A 19,333-nucleotide genomic window follows, 5' to 3' on the forward strand; every position below is an offset into this window, starting at 1 on the left:
AATTGTTAGTGTTTAACAACTATGTGGGGTTTTGGCAACAGCACATCAACCTGTATTAAATTCAAATATCTTCTGGCTTTTAAGGGTTATTGATAACCTAGTATGCATTGGAACCTGATGAATGAATTCCTATTGTTCTCACCATCTCTAACATGTGAACGCAATTCACACATAGAGAGGTTGGCTCCTGAACAGAGAATGAAAATTACTAGGACTAACAAAGGGAAGTAGACTCACAATGAATAAATATACAAAAGCCCCAAATAATTATAATAGTCCTAGCTTGGCAATGAGTTTCCAGACTATGAAATTAGTTTTCTTGTGAAGAATGGAGATTTTACAAGGCTAGTATAAACATGGGGTAATTGGAAAATCAAATTGCTCTTTGTGAGTTATTGTAATGTCTGGAATAATGGTGATAACATTTATTTTTTTAAAAAATCCTGTGAATCACTGTAGTTTGGTGTTTTTAGCAGTACTGTTGCCAAGAATGCTTGCCTTGGATGTACAACAGTGGGAACTTTACATTATGAAGCCTGAGTCCCAGCTTACCCCTGACACAATGAGCTCTCCTCCCAGATTCTGTACTTCTGCCTTCACCTTGCTGCAGATATTAAGCTGATGGCAATACAAGGCAATTCGTTGAAGGTAGGCTAATAAATCCTGTTTACATGCTGAATCAGGACACTATAAAACAAAAAAGTGGTCTCAATTAGTACGTACACTTCTGTTCCTAACATTTGCTATATAAAAAATGCAGGATGAAAAGTTTCCAGTGTCCTATACCTTAATTACATATATTTTAATCAAGAATCTTGAGAAAGGCCAAAGTTAGTGGTTTAGACTGGCTACCTCTACTTTGTCAACATTTTATAGAAATTATTGAAGATGGGTCTAGAAAGTTTTATTGTGGTGTCTGTATACTAGTTTACACTTAGTGTTTTTATCATTTATAGTCTAAATTCTTTTTTTTTTTTTTTTGAGATAGGGTTTCGCCATGTAGTTCAGGCTGGCCTTGAAATCACTATGTAGCCCAGACCAGTCTCCAACTTGCAGCAATCCTCCTGCCTCAGCCTCCCAAGTGTGGGGATTAAAGGCATGCTCCAACACATCTGGCTTATCCTCTAAATTCTTTTTCTTTTTCTTTTCTTTTTTTTTTTTTTTTGGTACCAGGGATCTAACTTGGATCCTTGTGCTTATGAGGCAAGCGGCAGAACCACTGAGCTAAATCCCCAGCCCTGTCCTCTAAATTCTTAAGAAAACTAAGTATACCACAGGGCTTCTTTCCTCACTAGTTTTCTTCAAATTTCACTATGAAAAAAGTCATTTTAATGTGGAGAAATAAAGCAATGGATACTGGAAGTAAATCACTCTATGTGGAAACATCTCTGCCATATCATAGGGGTGAGTTTCAAATCAGTTAATTGGGCAAAATATACGTGTTTTCTTTCATTTGTAAGAAATACTGCATTCACTAAAAGAAGTCTATTACACGTATTTTTGGATTTATCATAATTTTAGCAATATAATAAATTTCATTTACATGAGGCATTTTGAAATTGTTCATAACCAGTGTGAGAAAAACAGATTTGACAATAAATTTGAAGCCAGTTGGAATAAATCCATAGCAGTTACAACAGGGTCCTTTCAATGGATGTACTAGTGTCAAGTCTGTGGGGAAATTTGAATTCTCCTTGTGATGGAAGTGGGTAGATGTTCACCATGTACACAGAGCTTAGCTGAACACTCCTCTAGACATTTACACGACTCCCTAAAATAATTTGGAGGCTTCAATACCAATGGCTACCAAGTAATTACAATATATGTATTCCTAAAGTGATCAGATGTTCAGCTTGAGATGTTTCCAGGCCCTATTAATCATTCTGGGTCAATTTGACCATTTGTAAAGAGCATACAATCACCAGATCTCTGATGAAAGACAGTAAGAAATAAATACTTGAAGCCAAAATTGAAGTATCTTATTTAGAATAAGAATAAGGATAAAAAAAAAAAAACCTTCAAGCTATGTTTCCTGTGAACTCAAGAAAGGAATTTTTTTCATCAAGAATGTGAAGTGAGTAGTTTGACATAAACATTTATTGAATAAACAATAAAAGTTTCTTTTATATATAACACTTAGAATTGTAGTATTTTTCCACTACCTGCATTTATCAAGAAAGAATCCCACAGAGACTGTTTTTAGCTTTCTATAAGTACTTAATACTGTAATATTTATACTACTCCAGAGACTCATATAGTGGAAGGAATTAACTTTAAAATGATATGTCCCCAGAGGGCTGACAAGCCTTTTCATACAAATACCTTGCAGCAAATTGAGAATTCTATCTCAATGCAACAGTAATTAAAAATGCAGCAGCCCGTAAAAAGTTTATATTGCATGCATATCTCAAATCTTCCTAAAATATTTTCATGCAAAATAAAGGCAACCATCCACCCATTGATGGTGTTCATTCTATGCTATTATTTAAACTGAAGCAGTTAAAAAACATATTTAAAAAGGAGATGATATAGCAAAAAAAAGTAACTTCTGTACCATGGAAATAGGTACAGAATTTGAGAAATCCCTATTCAGAGAAAAATAACAAAAATTACTAGGTATTTTACAGTTAATATCAGTAAGAATACCAGAAAGAATGAGTTAGGCTTAAGCTTCTTCTATTTACTTTAAAAATCCATTAACATTTATTCTCAAAATAAATCTAGGATTCAGGGATCAGTGTGTGTGTGTGTGTGTGTGTGTGTGTGTGTGTGTGTTGGTGTTGTGTTTGCTATATATCAAAACTGTTTGGGGCTACGCTTCATGTTGTATTACTAGAAATAAATGTCTTAAAATATTAAATGATTCAGAACTAAACCTTTTGAACTTCAGAAATCTACTTATATTATGAAATATTTTCAGCTATTAAGATTCAATGTATAATGAAAAAATCATTCAAATTCTGCTCAGTTTTCACTTCGAGGAAAAGAGGAACATGTACTTCCTAACAAATCCGCTATAATCACTCATCAATTTCTAGTCACTCCATACATCCCAACTTCCTTCAGCATTTGCAGACAAGAATGTAGCTTTCCTTCCTGGTTGATGATTTTGTCGTTTGTATATTTTTAAGTAGGTTCCTTGTTCTTTGTTTCTTCTTGTACGTGAAATTTGTGGAATATGTATGGAACTCTGTAGAAGAAGCTTAATTCATGCTTTGAAATCTTGCACCTGACATTAATCCAAAATCAATAAGAGCAAATGTTTGTTCCTCAACTCCTCCAAATTATGGTGACTTCTGACATTATGGTAATAGTAATAAGTTATCTCAACTAATAGTTTCTCAAAAATTCAAAACTAAAATATTCTCAGGTTAGCTATCATAACTACAATTAAAGTGAGAATCTGATGATTCTTATCTTAAATACTAATAGTTTAATCACCTGGACTTTTTCCAACTTTATAAAGTGAGTAAATTTGGTATTGATGTGTAGAGTCTGGCTGTGGAAGGTAGCAAGTTTTTAGAGGAGCGACTCTAAAAATGAGAAATGAGAGAGGAAGTCTATAATAAGAAACACAAGGACTCAAAATTCAGGAGATTAGGGGCATCTATGAAGTAGGAAAAAAAAACCTTTATCCTTCAATGTTTCTAAAAGGCAACACTATATTTTCATCTGTTAAGAAAATTTGTGTTCCTTTTAATATTTCCATGTAAATAACAGTACATGTAATATTTGTATTTCAGAAACTTGTATCTTAAGATATATTTCATTTGCAGTAGCTCAAACTATATTCCTAACTGTTGCTTAAATGGTTAATCAGTTATCTTAAAACGTCTATTGCCTAAAAATCCCCTTATAAAAAATGGAAAGTTACTGCAACATGACTTTTGCAACAGGATTTTAAAGTTCCAGTACAAGTCAAATAAACTGAAAAGTTTGAAATAAACTCAAACATTCCAACTGAGATTGATAATTATTTTAATGTGTATCCTAGTTTGAAGTGAAAGCACAAAAGATATTTTGAAATTTTCATTTATCTTTGATGCCTTTGAAGTAAGATACAACTGAAATCTGGAGGATCTTATTATGTAGATAACCCCATTTATGCCAGAGGATAAGGGGAATTATTAAAAGTGTTAGATAATATTGAATAGTAAGAGGTAAATTTGTGTTTTCCTGCTACCACATTTAAAAACATGATGCTCTCCCAGATGCCCCCAATTCTTCCTGTCCTCTTATCTTCTCTCCACACACCTCTGGTAACTCCTCCTCAGTTCACATCCTAACCTTAGCAGTTTCTTTCCCCTCTGCTTCTTACACAAACCATCGAATCCTGACCACTATCCCTTTAAACCTCTGTATATCCATTCCCCTGCCCTTTTTTGCTCATTTACTCAACCCTACAATAAATCAGTCAACAAAGATGTGAAGCCTAAAATTTTTCATGAAGGGGACAACATTAGGAAAAAAGTAAAAAGATAAAAAAAAAATTTTAACATGCTAAATACTAGGAAAACAAGCCTCCAAAAAGCCTTAAACAGGAATTTCTGAGAAAAAAAGATATTTAAGCCAAGACCTCCAAAATAATAATAATTTTTTAAATGTTCTGCTTCCTTTCTTTACGCTCTCATTATCATTAAAATTGACTTTCTGCGTGAGGATGACTGGGTTAAACTTTAACTCTTCATAAACCTCATCTCTGAGGTAGCTGGTGTTCTTCTCTCTAGTGCTTGGTGGTCCTAGGAGTGTCTCCTGAGCTCAGCTCAGTTTTGCCCTCAGCCCAGTCACAGCAGAGTCAAAGGTCAGTTTGTAAAATATTAGTGACTGTGACAAGTCATTCTTCAGAAGCAGCTCTGATTACACAACTCTAGTAGTAATTTATGATTCCTCTCAGCATGTTCCAGCTCTCCTCTCTTACATTACCTGATCAGCTACAGCACGGGCCAATTTGTCCATTCTAGAACCTGCTTCAGCAATCTTCTTGGCAGCGTTAATGACATCAGATGTATTTTTCAATGGGCCTTTGCCTCTGAAATAATATATAATTTCTATAATTAGAAATCTACCTAATGACAGAAAATACACAAACCTACTACATGTTTGTCTAAGACTAGTTCTGCTTTTGACTGGATGCTGGCCATATTAGTGGAGTTTTAAGTGATTTCTTAATTCACCTCAATTTCTTTGTGAACAATTTGCTTCATTTCCATTCATTTTTTAGAATATTTTCCCAAATTTTGATGTACATGTTCACATTTTTATCCTTTTATTAATTTCTGTATTTTTGAACAGTGGTAAATTAAAATATGATTATCATGAGACCAGTGACAATTTAGTATATAGATACTTACCAGGTAGTTAATGCAGTTATACACACTATCTCACTTTGTTTTTATGACAACTCTAAAAGTAGGTATCATTATTTCCACTTTAGAGAAGAATTAAAAGGGCCAAAGTGAAATTCATCCAAGCTCATACAGGTCATAAATGGTAAATTCTAAAACTTAAATCTAACCAAAATAAATTCAAATGCGCTGTCTTCCATATCATATCATATCATACTTCTTTATCTCATTTAATTTGATGCTCATTATCTTAGCATCTTTATCTCATTTAATTTGTAATTCCAGTATGACACTGTGAAAAGCAATTTTTGTTTCCACCTAAATGGGGACAATATGTTTACAATTTTAGAAGTTTCAGAATACCATATATTTTGGTTTTTGTTTTTGGTTTTGGTACTGGAGATCGAACTCAGGACCTTGTGCTTGAGAGACAGGCGGCAGAAACACTGAGCTACATCCCCGGCCCAATACCATGAATTTTGTGCATCTCGTACTGATTTATGAAGGAATACCCAAGACACTGTGGCTATAAATGTCTTTATCCAACTAAACTATCACCCCAGTATTTCCATGTAAGGTTTGTAATTAGGCAAACTGTTTGATATTTTTTACTCAATTAGGTAAACTGTTCAATTTCAAATATTCATTATAAAGGAACTGGAAAACATGTTACATCATAAGCCTTTAAACAAAGTGTTGTATGTGATCTAACTTTTCTTTCTGCTTTCTTGAGAGGTAAATAAGGAAGAGATGGAATATGTTTATGCTTATTTTTTAGCACTGTTACTTATCCTGGTCTCCTTCCTTATGTGCACCTAAAAAATCAATGCATTTTTAAGGCTACAAGATTATATTCCTATAGTTAGAAATGTGGTGAGATGTAGAGAAAAACTACTCAGAAGCAATTTATTTTAGACAGATTGAAGTTATACTAAGTAGGGAATGATCACCATTGTTGCATAATAACGTTTTACAAAGTGGAATACTTAAAATGGCTTTCAGTAAATACATGTAAATGTAGGACATTTTGTCCAGTTTTTTTCCTAATTCTCCTTCTGGGGCATTTTTCTGAATTTCCAGCTAAAAGCAAAATATGTTGTCTTGATATTTCAATTACCAAAAAGATTTTAATATATAAACAGATATTTCACATTTAAATTTTATATAATATAGATGAGTTAAAGATTCTGTAATAATCTGGCTCCTATTTCCTAACATACATACTATGTTTTTTATTATCTCTAAATAAATCTCTCCTCCTCCTCTTCTTCTTCCTCCTCCTCCTCTTCCTAGTGCTTCTTACTTGGGATTGAACCCTGAGCCTTCACACTGAGCTACATCCCCAGGGCTTTTTAATTTTTTTTTTCCTTTTAGACAGGGTCTCACTAAATCCCAGGCTGGGTTTGAATTTGGAATCCTTATGCCTTGGCCTCCTGAAGTACTGGGATTACAGGAATGTGCCACCACACTCAATTTGTTATTTTTATTTTAAAGTAAAATTTGGATGTAAAATTTGTCAGTGCTTAATAATGTTCTCATTAGTATGTATTTCTCTGCAACTTTTAGACCTTAGAAAATCTCTTCTGCTGTTTTACTAACATAACACTCACTACCTTTTGCCTTCATCTTAACTTAGATTTAAGAGTGAGCTCTGCTTGATTTTTCATTGATAAGGAAATTTATGTTTTTATATTTCAAGAGTTTCAAAGGATTTAAGAAAACCCTTCCTCATGAACTTTACATAATGATTTTCAAAGATTGATTTGTTCTTACAAAATGTGTCAAGTCAGTCAAGAAGGTCCATACAGACCTGAGGCTCAATCTTGTAGTCAAAGAGTGAGAAGGAGCATCTTTCTGAGTCCACTGGACACTACAGTTCACAGACTCACTAGCATATTGCTGTGGAAAAAAGTGAGTGAGACTTTAAAGTTTACAATGGAAACTTGATTCAGTTTCTTAGAGTTGCAATCTGGGTGAACATGTGGACAGTTCATAAACAAAAGTTCTTCAATTAGATATTTCCTAATTTTATAGTTGAGAACTGGAACCAAAGGAGTCAGACTGACATGGTCAGAAGATGTGTTTTGAAACACAATTTAGTACACATTTTACTAAATATGTCTGCCTCCTCCCTAAAGTAATGTGCTCAGAGTAAAACAGATAGCTCTAACTACATACATCAGTACAAAATAAATAACAAAAACATCAATTACCTTGTTTAAAAATTTAGAAAAAAATAGGAAGAAATAAAATTACAAGAAGAGATTAATGAGTCAGAAAATACAAAGTGCTGAAAACAATAAATCCTAAAATTGACTCAAAAAAGGTAAAATAAAAAGGGCAAAATTGATTTAAAATATACTTAGATTGCTATAAAGAAAAATACAAGAGAACAAATATTCAAAATTAAGTAGAGAAGAGTGAAGAAATCTTAGAAAATAGAAAATTAAAATATCGTAAAGCTGCTTACCTCAAACATATGGAAATAAATGAGTACCTGGGTGAAATAACTTTCTAGGAAAGTGTAATACCAAGCTTGATGAGAAAAGAATTTTTAAAGAATCTAAGCAGTCTGATTCCCATGAAAAAAAGCAATAAATCTGTCAGAAAGACTTCATCAAGAATAAATAAATAACTCAATAAATGCAGATGTTTTCTTAGCAGAATTAAACAAATCTTGAAGGAGGAGGTAATCTCATGCTATTTAAAATTTTCCAGAATATAAGAAGGAAGAAAAAAATTTAAAGTAATTTGTTGACATTATATTACTAATGTCAGAAATAGCTGAGACAAACTAACTTAATCCTTACTTAAATAGTAAACTATTTTTTAAAAAGGAAGAAGAAAAACCAAAGAATTAAAGAAGTGGCACCTGCGTGCTGGAATAGATAGGTATGAAGATGTCCTGTGTGCCTTTCATCTAGCCTCCCCAGTGCTTACCTCATGTATAGCTATCAACAGTAAATATTATAGTTAGGAAATTGACATTGGTAAAGTCCATTGAGATTATTTGTACTTCAGTAATTCAGTAGTTGTGTTTTACTCAACTTTATAACATATGTATCTTCATGTAATTAAAATAATTGAGTCAAAGAATTGCACTACACTACATTTCCCACATTCACTTTTTTATACAATCCACTTTATCCCTAGCATCCTGGTAATCACTCACTACACTTCTGTTATTGCGAGGATTTTTTTTTTTTTGTACCAGGGATCGAACTCGGGTCCTTGTGCTTGCACAGTAGGCGGTGAAACCACTGAGCTAAATCCCCAGCCCACAAGGATGTTATTTTTAAAAGCTACAATGTACGACAGACCCATGGCCGACTTCATTTGAATGGGGAAAAACCAAAAGCATTCCCTCTAAAATCAGGAACAAGAGAAGGGTGTCCAACTTCACCACTCCTGTTCAGCTTCGGCCATCACAATATTGGAAGAAAAATAAAAAGAACATCAATAGAAAAAGGAGAATTTAAAATAATTCCTATTTCCAATGCTTTACTGAAAAATCTGAAAAAGCTTCACCTGACTTTTAGATCTGATAAACAAATTGAGCAAAGTAGAAGGATACAAAATCAGCACACAGACATCGATCACATTCCTGTAAACCAATAATGAACTCACTGAGTAAAAGATGAGGAAAACAATTATTTCTCAATTTCTCAAAAATACCTAAGAGTCAACCTAATCAAGGAGCTGAAAGACCTCTATAATGAAAATTATAGAACTCTGAAGAAAGAAAATGAGTAAGACATTAAAAAATGGAATGACATACCTTGTTTTTGTATCATGAAAATCACCTATAAATTTAAACCAACAATATTCTTCACAGACATAGAAAAAAGAATCCCAAATTTCATATGGAGTCAGAAAGACTCAGAATATGCAAAGCAATCCTGAACAAAAAAAGCCAAGTTGTAATCATCACAATACCAAATTTGAAGTTATATTATAAAGGTTTGTGAAAAAAAAAGCATGGCATTGGCACAAAAACAGACCATACACCAATGGAATAGTACAGAAGATGTCAAAACAGCCCCATGCACGTATATCTGGTTTTTTATAAAAGGCCAAAAACATTTATTGGAGAAAAAAAAAAAGGCTCTTTAACAAATGGTGCTGGGAAAACTGGATCCACTTGCGGAAGACTGAAACTAAATCAGTACCTCTCACCCTCTCCCAAAAAACAGATCAAAGACAGATATAGAAACAGAATATTTGAAATCACTGGGAGATAACAACAGGAAAACTGCTTGAAGTCATAAGCACAGGTAAAGATTACTTGAAAAAACTCCAGTAGCATAGAAAATAAAAAGAATCGGGCTGGAGGTTTAGCTCAGTGGTTCCACCACCTGCTCCGCAATCGCAGAGACCTGAGTTCTATCCCCGGTACCGAAAAAAAAAAAAAAAAGAAAGAAAGAAAATATCAAGAATCAACAAACAGGACTACATCAAATTAAAAGGCTCCACACAGCAAAGGAAACAATCAACAGAGTGAAGAGAAAAACCTATAGGATAAGAGAAAATTTTTACTAGTTCCTCTTCTGGTAGTCAACTAATGACTGAAATATCTAAAGAACTAAAAAAAAAAAAAAAAACCTTCCCCCAAACAAATGACCCAATCAGAAATGGGCAAATGAATTGAATAAACATTTCTCAAAAGAAGTACAAATAACCAATAAGTACATGAAAAATGTTTATCATTAGCCATTAGGGAAATGCAAATCAAAATTACTTCAAGATTTCATCATAACACAGTGAGAATAGCTATTATTAAAAACACAGAAGGCAATGAATATTGGTGAGAATATGGGAAAAAGAGACCATCTTACGTTACTGATGAGAATGTAAATTAGTGCAGGCACTGTAGAAATTACTGCGGAGGTTCCTCAAAAAACTAAATGTTTGGTTACATTCCCAAAAGAATTAAAGACATCAGACTATATTGATATATAAATATTTATGTTTATAGTGGCATAATTCACAATAGCTAAACTCTAGAAACCATCTAGACACCTGCCAACAGATGAAAATATAAAGAAAATTTGGTAGATAAATACAATGGAATATTATTCAGCTATAAAGAAAATTAAAATCATGCCATTTGTAGAAAGATGAATGGACTCAAGACCATCATGCTAAGCAAATTAAGGTAGACTCATAAAGTTCAATATTGCATGCTTTATCTTATCTGAGAAACCTAAAATATAAATGAATAAATAAATAAGTGATTATAGGAAACCAGAAGAATAACTCTTGGAGAGGGAAGGAGACCAGATGGTGGCGAGAAGAAAGGAAGAGGGGTTAAAGAATTGAAATGACCAAGATATGTTACATGTATGCTCCAACTCCCCAACCATCCTTATTCTGCATTGCAAACATGCATTAACAAACAAATAACAAGAAAAGATTTCATAGGGTTTACTGTAATTTAATCAAAATATCTTATCACATGAAAAAAGGTTTGAGGATTTTTGGTTGCCTTCGATCAACTGCAATGACTTTCTTTAAAAAAAAAAAAATACTACCTAAGTGATATATCACTTTACATTATCTTTTTGTTTTGTTTTGTTTTGTTTTCATTTGTTTGTTTTTCTTCTTTTTTTTTTTTTGGTACCAGGGATCAAACTTGGGTCCTTGCGCTTACATTATCCTTTGAGACACACATTTTTCACTCACCGTAATTTCTTTAGGGTTTATCCAAGTTGTTGTATATATTTTATTGGTGAACTGCAGTCCATGTTATAGAAGTACCACAATTTAAACCATTTATTCAATATAGAACATTTGGGAAATTTCAGTTTTATTCATGTACAGGTTTTTGGATGAATAAAAGTTCTCAGTAATCTGGACAAATGTCTAGGAATGAGACTCCTTGGTCCCAGGGAAAGTCCATTTTAGTTTTAAAAGAAACTGCTAAATAAGTTTCCAATTTTATATCATCCTAATTGCAATTTTAAAACCACAGTTAATATTATACTCAATGGAGGAAAAACTGAAATCTTTCCCTTTAAGATCAGGATCAAGACAAAGATATCCATTCTTGCCATTCTATTCACCATAGTTCTGGAAGTTCCAGCTAGAGAAATTAGGCAGGAAAAAAAGCATTCAAATTGGAAACAAATAATTAAATTCATTTTTGTTTATAGATGATATGACCTTATATGTAGAAATCAAGATTCTACAACAACAGCAACAACAACTGAAAAAAGCTATTTGAACTAAGAAATGAATTCACAAAAGTTGCAGGATATAATCAAAATTTAAAAATCAGTTTTGTTTCAACACACTCACAATAAATCATCCTAAAAGAAAATGAAAGCAATATCAGCTAGGGGTGTAGCTCAGTGTTAAAGTGTTTACTTAGTATAAGGAAGGCCTTGGGTTCAATATCTAGTACCACAGGAAATATATATATATATATATAAACTCTACTTACATCATCAGAAAGAATAAAACAAGAATACACTTAACCAAGGAGGCTGACAATCAGAAAGCTGAAATCTACAAATGTTGTGGAAAGCATTAAAGATGGAAGAAATAAATGAAAAGTAATCTCATGTACATGAAATTGAAATTTTATTATTTCAATCCTACCCAGAGAATCACTGAAATCCATACTAAAATCCCAATGTCATGTTTTTGCCAAAATAGAAAATCCATCTTAAAATTCACACAGAATCTCGAGGCAATCCAAGTAACCAAAACAACCTTGAAAAATAACAACAAAATTAAAGACTTCATACTTTGATTTTAAAAACTGACCACACAACTACATTAACCGAAACAGTATTATATTAGCATAAAGACAGAAATTTAGACAAATGGAATAAAATTCAGAAATTGACCCTCACATATAAGATAAACTGACTTTCCACAATGTTACTACTGTCACTCAATGAATGAAAGAGTTTTCAAAAAATGTTGCTGGGAAAACTGGATATCCACATGAAAAACATGAAGTGGCCTGTATGATTACACTGTATAGAAAAATTACTTCAAATGGATCAAAGACCATAACCAAACAATGAAATTCTTAGGAAAAAACATAGGACAAAACTTTGGATTTAGTAATTGTTTCTTGGCTACAAAACCAAAAGCACAAGAAATAAAAGACAATATAGATAAATTGGATTTTAAAACTTTTGTGCATTCAGAATACTATTAATAGTCAAGGAAAAGGTCATTCACAAAATGAAAGGGTATCTTTGCAAATCATATTATCTGATAGGCAATTAAAACTCAGAATCTATAAAATACAAATGCAACGAAAAAAATTCAATTAAAAATGAACAACTACTATCTAGAATATATAAAGAACTGAAAAAAATCAGACTCCCCAAATTCAAAGACCCAGTTCAAAAATGGGCATCTGAAATGAACAGACATTTCTCAGACAAAGAAGTAAAAGCAGCAAATAAATATATGAAAAATGTTCAACATCACTGGTCATTTGAGAGATGCAGATGAATACACTAAGATTCCACTTCACCCCAGAAAGAATAGCTGCTATCAAGAAATTAAGGAATAATAAGTGCTGGTGGGGGTGTGGGGAGAAAGGCACCCTTCTCCATTGTTGGTGGGAGTGCAGGCTGGTGCAACCACTGTGGAAATCAGTATGGAGATACCTCAAAGAACTAGGACTAGAGGTCGCATTTGACCCAGCTATTACCCTGCTGGGTATCTTCCCCCCAAAAATGAAAAGAATCATACCACAGTGATATATGTCCACCCATGTTTATAGTGGTACAGTTTGTAATACCTAAAGCTTGGAAGCAGCCCAAGTGCCCATCAACTGGAAACTGGATAAAGAAGATTTTTTTTTAATAAAATGGAGTACTACTCAGCCATAAAGAAGGAGAAACTAGAGTCATTTATAGCTAAATGGATGCATATCAAGGTCATACTCTTTAGTGAAATAAATAGGACACACATATGTAAATACCAAATAGTTTCTCTAGTGTGAGAAACTGATAGTGTAAATAAGGGTTAAAATGATTAAAATGAATAATTGATAATTTGAAATAGTAAAAAAGGTCCAAAGACATAGGGATGAAGGGAGGGTAGGGGAAAGGAAAGAAGGGAAAGGAAAAATTATGAAAAAAGAAAAAAATGGAAATGAAGTCATTGCAAATAGGGAACGGTGGAGGGGGAAAAATAAGAATCAAGATACTTCTTGTACAGGTACAAACACCCAATGATAAATGTAAAAGTATTGTGTACCTAAAATGTACCAATAAAAGAACTTAAGGGAAAAAAAATGGACAATGTTCGGCAAGTTGAAACCCATTTTTTCCAGCACCACTTATTAAAGAGGCTATCTTTTCTCCAGTGAAGGTGTTTGGCTCCTTTGTCAAAGATGAGGTGGCTGAGTATGTCTAGAGTTGTTCCTGCATCTTCTAACCTGTTCCACCAATCTTTGGGTCTGTTTCTTTGCCAGTACCATGCTGTTTTTATCACAGTAGCATTTTAGTATAGTTGCAAGTTGGAGATTGTGATACACCTTACCTTGTCTTTGTGGCCTAGAAATGCTTTTGCTCCTCTAGATCACTTCTTGTTCCAAATGAATTTTTGGATTGTTTTCTTAAGGTCTGTGAAGTACGGTGTTGGAATTTCAATTGGGATTGCATTGAATCTATATAGCAGCTTTGGAAGTATGGCCATTTTCACCATATAGGTTTTTCCTAGCCAGGAGCAAGAGATGTCTTTCCATTTTCTGATATCCGCTTCTATCTCTTTTTTCAAAGTGCTATAGTTTTCAGAGTAGAGGTCTTGATTTCTTTCATTAGATTTACTCCTAGGTATTTCATTTTTTTGGATGCTATTGTGAAAGAAGTTTTTTCTCCAGTTCCTCTCTCAGTGAGTCTGTTGTTCATGTACAAGAAGGCTATGGATTTTTGTGTATTGACCTTGTATCCAGATACTCTACTGAATTTAGTTATTAAGTCTAGAAGACTTTTGATGGAGTTCTTGGGGTCTTTTATATAGAGTATCATTTCATCAGCAAATAATGACAATTTAATTTCTTCATTTCTTATCTTTATTCCTTTTATTTTTTCTCTTGTCTAATTGCTATGGCTAATGTTTCCAGAACTATATTGAACAGGACTATTGATAGTGGACATGCTTATCTTGTTCCTACTTTTAGTGTGAAGGATTTCAGTTTTTAACCATTTTGTATGATGTTGGCTGTTGGTTTTTCATGGATGGCTTTCAATTTTTTGTAGGGTATTTATAATATAGGTGTTGGATTTTGTTGAATGTTTTTTCTACATCTATTGAGATGATCGTATTTTTCCCCTTGGCCCTGTTAATATAGTCCATTATATTTATTGATTTGCATATGTTGAATCATTCCTGTGTCTCTGGGCTGAATCTCACTTAGTCAGGGGGTATGATCTTCTTGACAATCTTTGGCAATCTGTTTGCCAGGGTCTTATTGAGGATTTTTGCATCTATTTTCATTGGGAGATTGGCCTATAGTTCTGTTTTTTGGTTGGGTCTTTCTCTGCTTTGGGGATCAAGGTAATGCTTGCTTCCAGGAATTGGGTTTCAACTTGCCAAAGATTAAAACTAGACCTACATCTCTCACTATGCACTAAACTAAAATAGAAATGGATCGAAAATCTAAATATTAAAGTAGAAACACTAAATCAGCTGGAAAAGAGGTTAGGTAGAATTCTTGAAGACATTGGTATAGGAAAAGATTTCATGAACAAAACTTCAGCAGCAAGTGAACTAGCACAAAGAATCAGCAACTGGGATCTCATTTTATTAAAAAGCTTCTGCACTGGAAGAGAAACCACCAGAGTGAAGAGACAACCCACAATGTGGGAAAAACCTTTTATCACCTGTTCCTCAAAGGTCTGCTATCTAGAATATATAAAGAACTTAAATAAATCAGACCTCTCAAATTTAAAGACCCAAAACAAAAATGTGCATCTGAAATTAATAGACATTTCCCATACAAAGAAATAGAATGGGCAAATAAACATATAAAAAAATGTTTAACATCACTGGTCATTGGAGAAACACAAATGAAAACAACGCTGAGATTCCACCTCCCTCCCAAAAGAATGGTTGCTATCAAGAAATCAACCAATAATAAATGTTGGTGGGGTTGTGGGGAAAAAGAAAACCTTCTCCACTGTTGGTGGGAGTTTAGACTGGTACAACCATTGTGGAAATCAGTATGGAGATACCTCAAAAAACTAACATTAGAGGTCCCATTTGACCCAAGTATTCCCCTGCTGAGTATCTTCCTAAAGCAATTAAAAGAATTATACTACAGTGATATGTGCGTACCCATGTTTATAGAGGTACCGATTGTAATAGCTAAAACTTGGAAACAGCCCAATTGCCCATCAACTGGAGACCAGATAAAGAAGATGTGTTTTATTAAAATATATAAAATGGAGTACTACTCAGCCACAAAGAATTAGAAACTAGAGACATTTATAGCTAAATGGATCCACATTGAGGCAATACTCTTAACTGAAATAAATAGGACTCACATGAGTGAATACCTAATATTTTCTCTGGTATGAGAAACTCAAATTGTAAATAAGGATCAAAATGTATAATAGATAATATGAAATAGAAAGAAAAGGTCCAAATGTAAAGGGGAAGTGGGAGGGGTAGGTGAATGGAAAGAAGGGAATGGAATTAATCTGAGAAAAGGAAAAAAAGGGAAACAAACTGTTTGTAAATAGTGAGGGGTGGAGTGGTTGAAGGGACATCAGAGAAATGAGGATAAAATAAGAGCCAAGATATATCATGAAAAGGTACAAATTCCCAATGATGAATGTCATTTTATTGTACACCTAAAGTGTACCAATAAGCTTAATGAATAAAAAAATTGGACAGTGACTCAAACAGACATTTCTCTAAGAAATATATACAATGCCAATAAGCACAAAGTGAAGATGTCCAGTATCATAAATCATTAGGGAAAATAAAATAAAAACCATAGTGAGATGCTATTTCATACCCATTATGATGGCTACTATTGGGAAAAAATGGAAAATAGAAAGTCTTGGCAAGGACGTGGTAAGATGGAAACCTTGTATATTGCTGCAGAAATATAAAATGGACAGGCACCATACAAAATGGCATGGTCATTTCTCTAAAACCAGAATCCCTCTATGACCTGCAATCCCTTTCCTGGGTATACAACCCCCCCCAAATGAAAGCAGGAACATAAGAAAATATTTGTACATCTATGTCTAAGGCAACATTATTGACAATGCCCAAAAGGCAGAAACAACCCAAATGTCTGATAACTGATGAATGGATGTACAAATAGTGATGTATTGTACAAATAATTAGCCTTAAAAATGAAGGAAGTACTGATACATGCTATGACATGGAGGAACCTTGGGAACATTATGCTTAGTCAAGCAGACCAGTCACAAAGGATAAATACGGTAGGACTCCACTTGTGTGTGAAACCGAGAGTACTCAAATTCACTGAGACAGGAAATAGAATGGTGCCTTACACAGGCTGTGGGGAGAGGGGTAATGGGGACTTAGCATGCAGTGGGTACTGTGTGTATGTCTGAGAAAGATGAAAATATTGTGGAAACAGATGGTGGTAAAATTCCATCATACATACCTAGTGGCTGCAGCGTAAGTACAAATGAGCTACAGTCATCTGGGTAATAACTGGGCACTGAATCAAAAAACAAATAACCAACAGCAAAAAACAAGTAAAAAAACAGGAAAGTCAGAAGTCTCAGTAGTTGGAGTCTTTCTAACAGTAGAAGGCATTGATGATGAGGAGATGAGTCTATTGGTCCAGTCTCAAAACAGTGTTTCTGAACCACTTATATTTCTAGGTCTTAGATAAGACTCTGTCTTGGGAGTTTTCAAAGGTGTTTTAGGGGATCTTGATGTACTTAACAGGAGCCATCCGATAGCTCCAAGTGGAACACAGTTTTAGCTATCTTGTAAAAAGATTCAAGCCATAGAATTATTTCTGCTTAGATTCTGCAACTTCTCTCATTTGGGTTTAGTTCATTTCTATAGACAGATCAATATTTGGATTCTTTTCCAAGAAGTAGTGACTCCAAAAGAGTGAATCAGGGAAAACTATTACTTAGTATTGCTATCTCTCATTTACCAAATAGTTCACATTTTGTGAAAAGGTACTGTTTTAATGTGAAAATTCAAGGTGTCAGTACATTCAGAGTTAATGTACACAGCACTCAGAATTCAAACTGAGTTAATCCAAAATAAAGGGGTTTAATTTCTGTAGCCTTCTTGGTATATCTAACTTGTTAATATCAAATATTAACTCTCCAATATAAAAAGGCAGCATGTAATGTGTCAAACCATGGAAGCTTCTATTCAGGACCAAAGCTCCATAAAATATGCTTGGGAAATTTCCCCAATCAGCTGATGCAATCTGGAGATGCACAGTGACACAGGTGAATTCACCTGGGGGATTTTGAGAAATTAGTATTATAGGATTGAGGTCAAATTGTAAACATGTACAAAACACAGAGATGACCAAGGATTTAAAAAGGGCAAACACAAAGATTTCTGTTCTATGAAAGGAAAATCCATTGCAAGTTTTGCTGCAAAGGAAGCTGGACAGTTGTCCTTTAATGCTCAGATGTGCTATAGATTGACAAGGTTAGAGTGTTGGAACTGAAAGATTAGCCGAGAGCTCCCCGGGCTGAAGTACTGAGCCCCAGAACTAACTCAGGAACAAAGTTTGGGAAGTATCAGCTGAGTTCATGATTTTTGAGTCTAGTATTCAGTACCGCAGTTGATTGTACCTTGAAGGGTTTTTTTTCTCCCCCTTGGTTTCCACTCTATTCTTTTCAAGATCAGAACTTAAGCTTGATTTTAAAAGACAGCTTTTCTCTTTGTTAGAAAATTAAACTTGAGTTGTTGCTCTTTGTGCACCTCTTTTTCTTGGGAAGTAACACTGGCACATGCTATATCTTTCTCAAAAATGACATCAAAAGCATGTGTTCACCCTAGCAGGACAGTGCTGCTGCCATTGCCCAGGAGATGAAAGTCAAGAACCGAGCAGGGAAAAAGACATGAGACATAATCAGTTTTATTCTCCATGAAGAAGTTATTACACGAATAATGAGGCAGAACCTCTCCAATTTTAATAATAATAGGGTGGAAATCATTGAGATTACTGAATCAAATTAATGAATTAGCAAGTGATAAGAATAAAACTAGATAATAAATGCAAGGGTGTTTTTGTATCCACATGCCCTTTAAACATATGAATTGAGAAGAGTAGCTGGTTAAAATTTCTCATCAGCTATATCCTGTCTTCTGAATAATAGAAAATAGTACATAGGGATGTGTATAGGTAGGAAGATGAAACTATTCCTTCTTGAAGGAGAAAATACAAGGGCAATAATAATGCACAAGGCCAAGTGGAGTGAACTTGGGTGAGAAGTCACAAAGAAAAGCACTGGTCGACTGCCTGTTTGCAGAGGAACAGGCTTTCAACACAGAGGCCACAGCAAACCTCTGCTTCCTATGTTGCATTTCTCATTGACACGCAGGTCTGGTCCTCTAGTCATTAATTACCATAGTCTTCCCACTGCCCTCACAAAGTGGCACAAAACTACTCACCATGCAGCAAGAAAAATAACAACTAGTAGAATACTGAATGTTTCATTATTCAAATTGTCACCAAATCCTAGAAAATTGAACTAGCCTTCTTTTCACTTGAGACTATACTTTGACTAATAAAAAGTCTATCTTATTTAACATCAGCTGACAAGACTCCTCAAATGAATCTCTTCCTTGAGCACAGTTAGAAATAATCTAGAGAATTATAAACTGTTCTCCTCATCTAACCTAGCACCAAGACTAGACTCATTATTCACTTTAAACTAATGAGATTATTTGTTTCAGTGATGTTATTAATGGATTACATAATATCCATCAGATAAAATACTAATAAAATGCTGAAAGCAAATTAAGTCATCACAGGCCTTGAAAATCAGTGA

The 19,333-nt window shown here is 33.9% G+C and overlaps 1 protein-coding gene across 10 annotated transcripts in view; it reads right to left on the reverse strand.

The window, feature by feature from the left end:
* Ctnna2 (catenin alpha 2) overlaps nt 1-19,333 on the reverse strand; it is a 1,179,603-nt gene that overhangs the window by 51,407 nt on the left and 1,108,863 nt on the right. For all 10 annotated transcript variants that reach the window (XM_004844636.4, XM_004844634.4, XM_087201964.1 and 7 more), the window contains 2 exons: nt 4,924-5,029; nt 553-687 (listed from right to left, as the gene is read on the reverse strand). In XM_004844636.4, the coding sequence (XP_004844693.1) occupies nt 553-687; nt 4,924-5,029 (241 nt within the window). The remainder of the gene's footprint in view (nt 1-552; nt 688-4,923; nt 5,030-19,333) is intronic.

The sequence above is a fragment of the Heterocephalus glaber genome, unplaced genomic scaffold (assembly GCF_053883595.1).
Source record: "Heterocephalus glaber isolate CG9 unplaced genomic scaffold, H.glaber_assembly_v1.0 deba00000470, whole genome shotgun sequence".
Taxonomy (NCBI): domain Eukaryota; kingdom Metazoa; phylum Chordata; class Mammalia; order Rodentia; family Bathyergidae; genus Heterocephalus; species Heterocephalus glaber.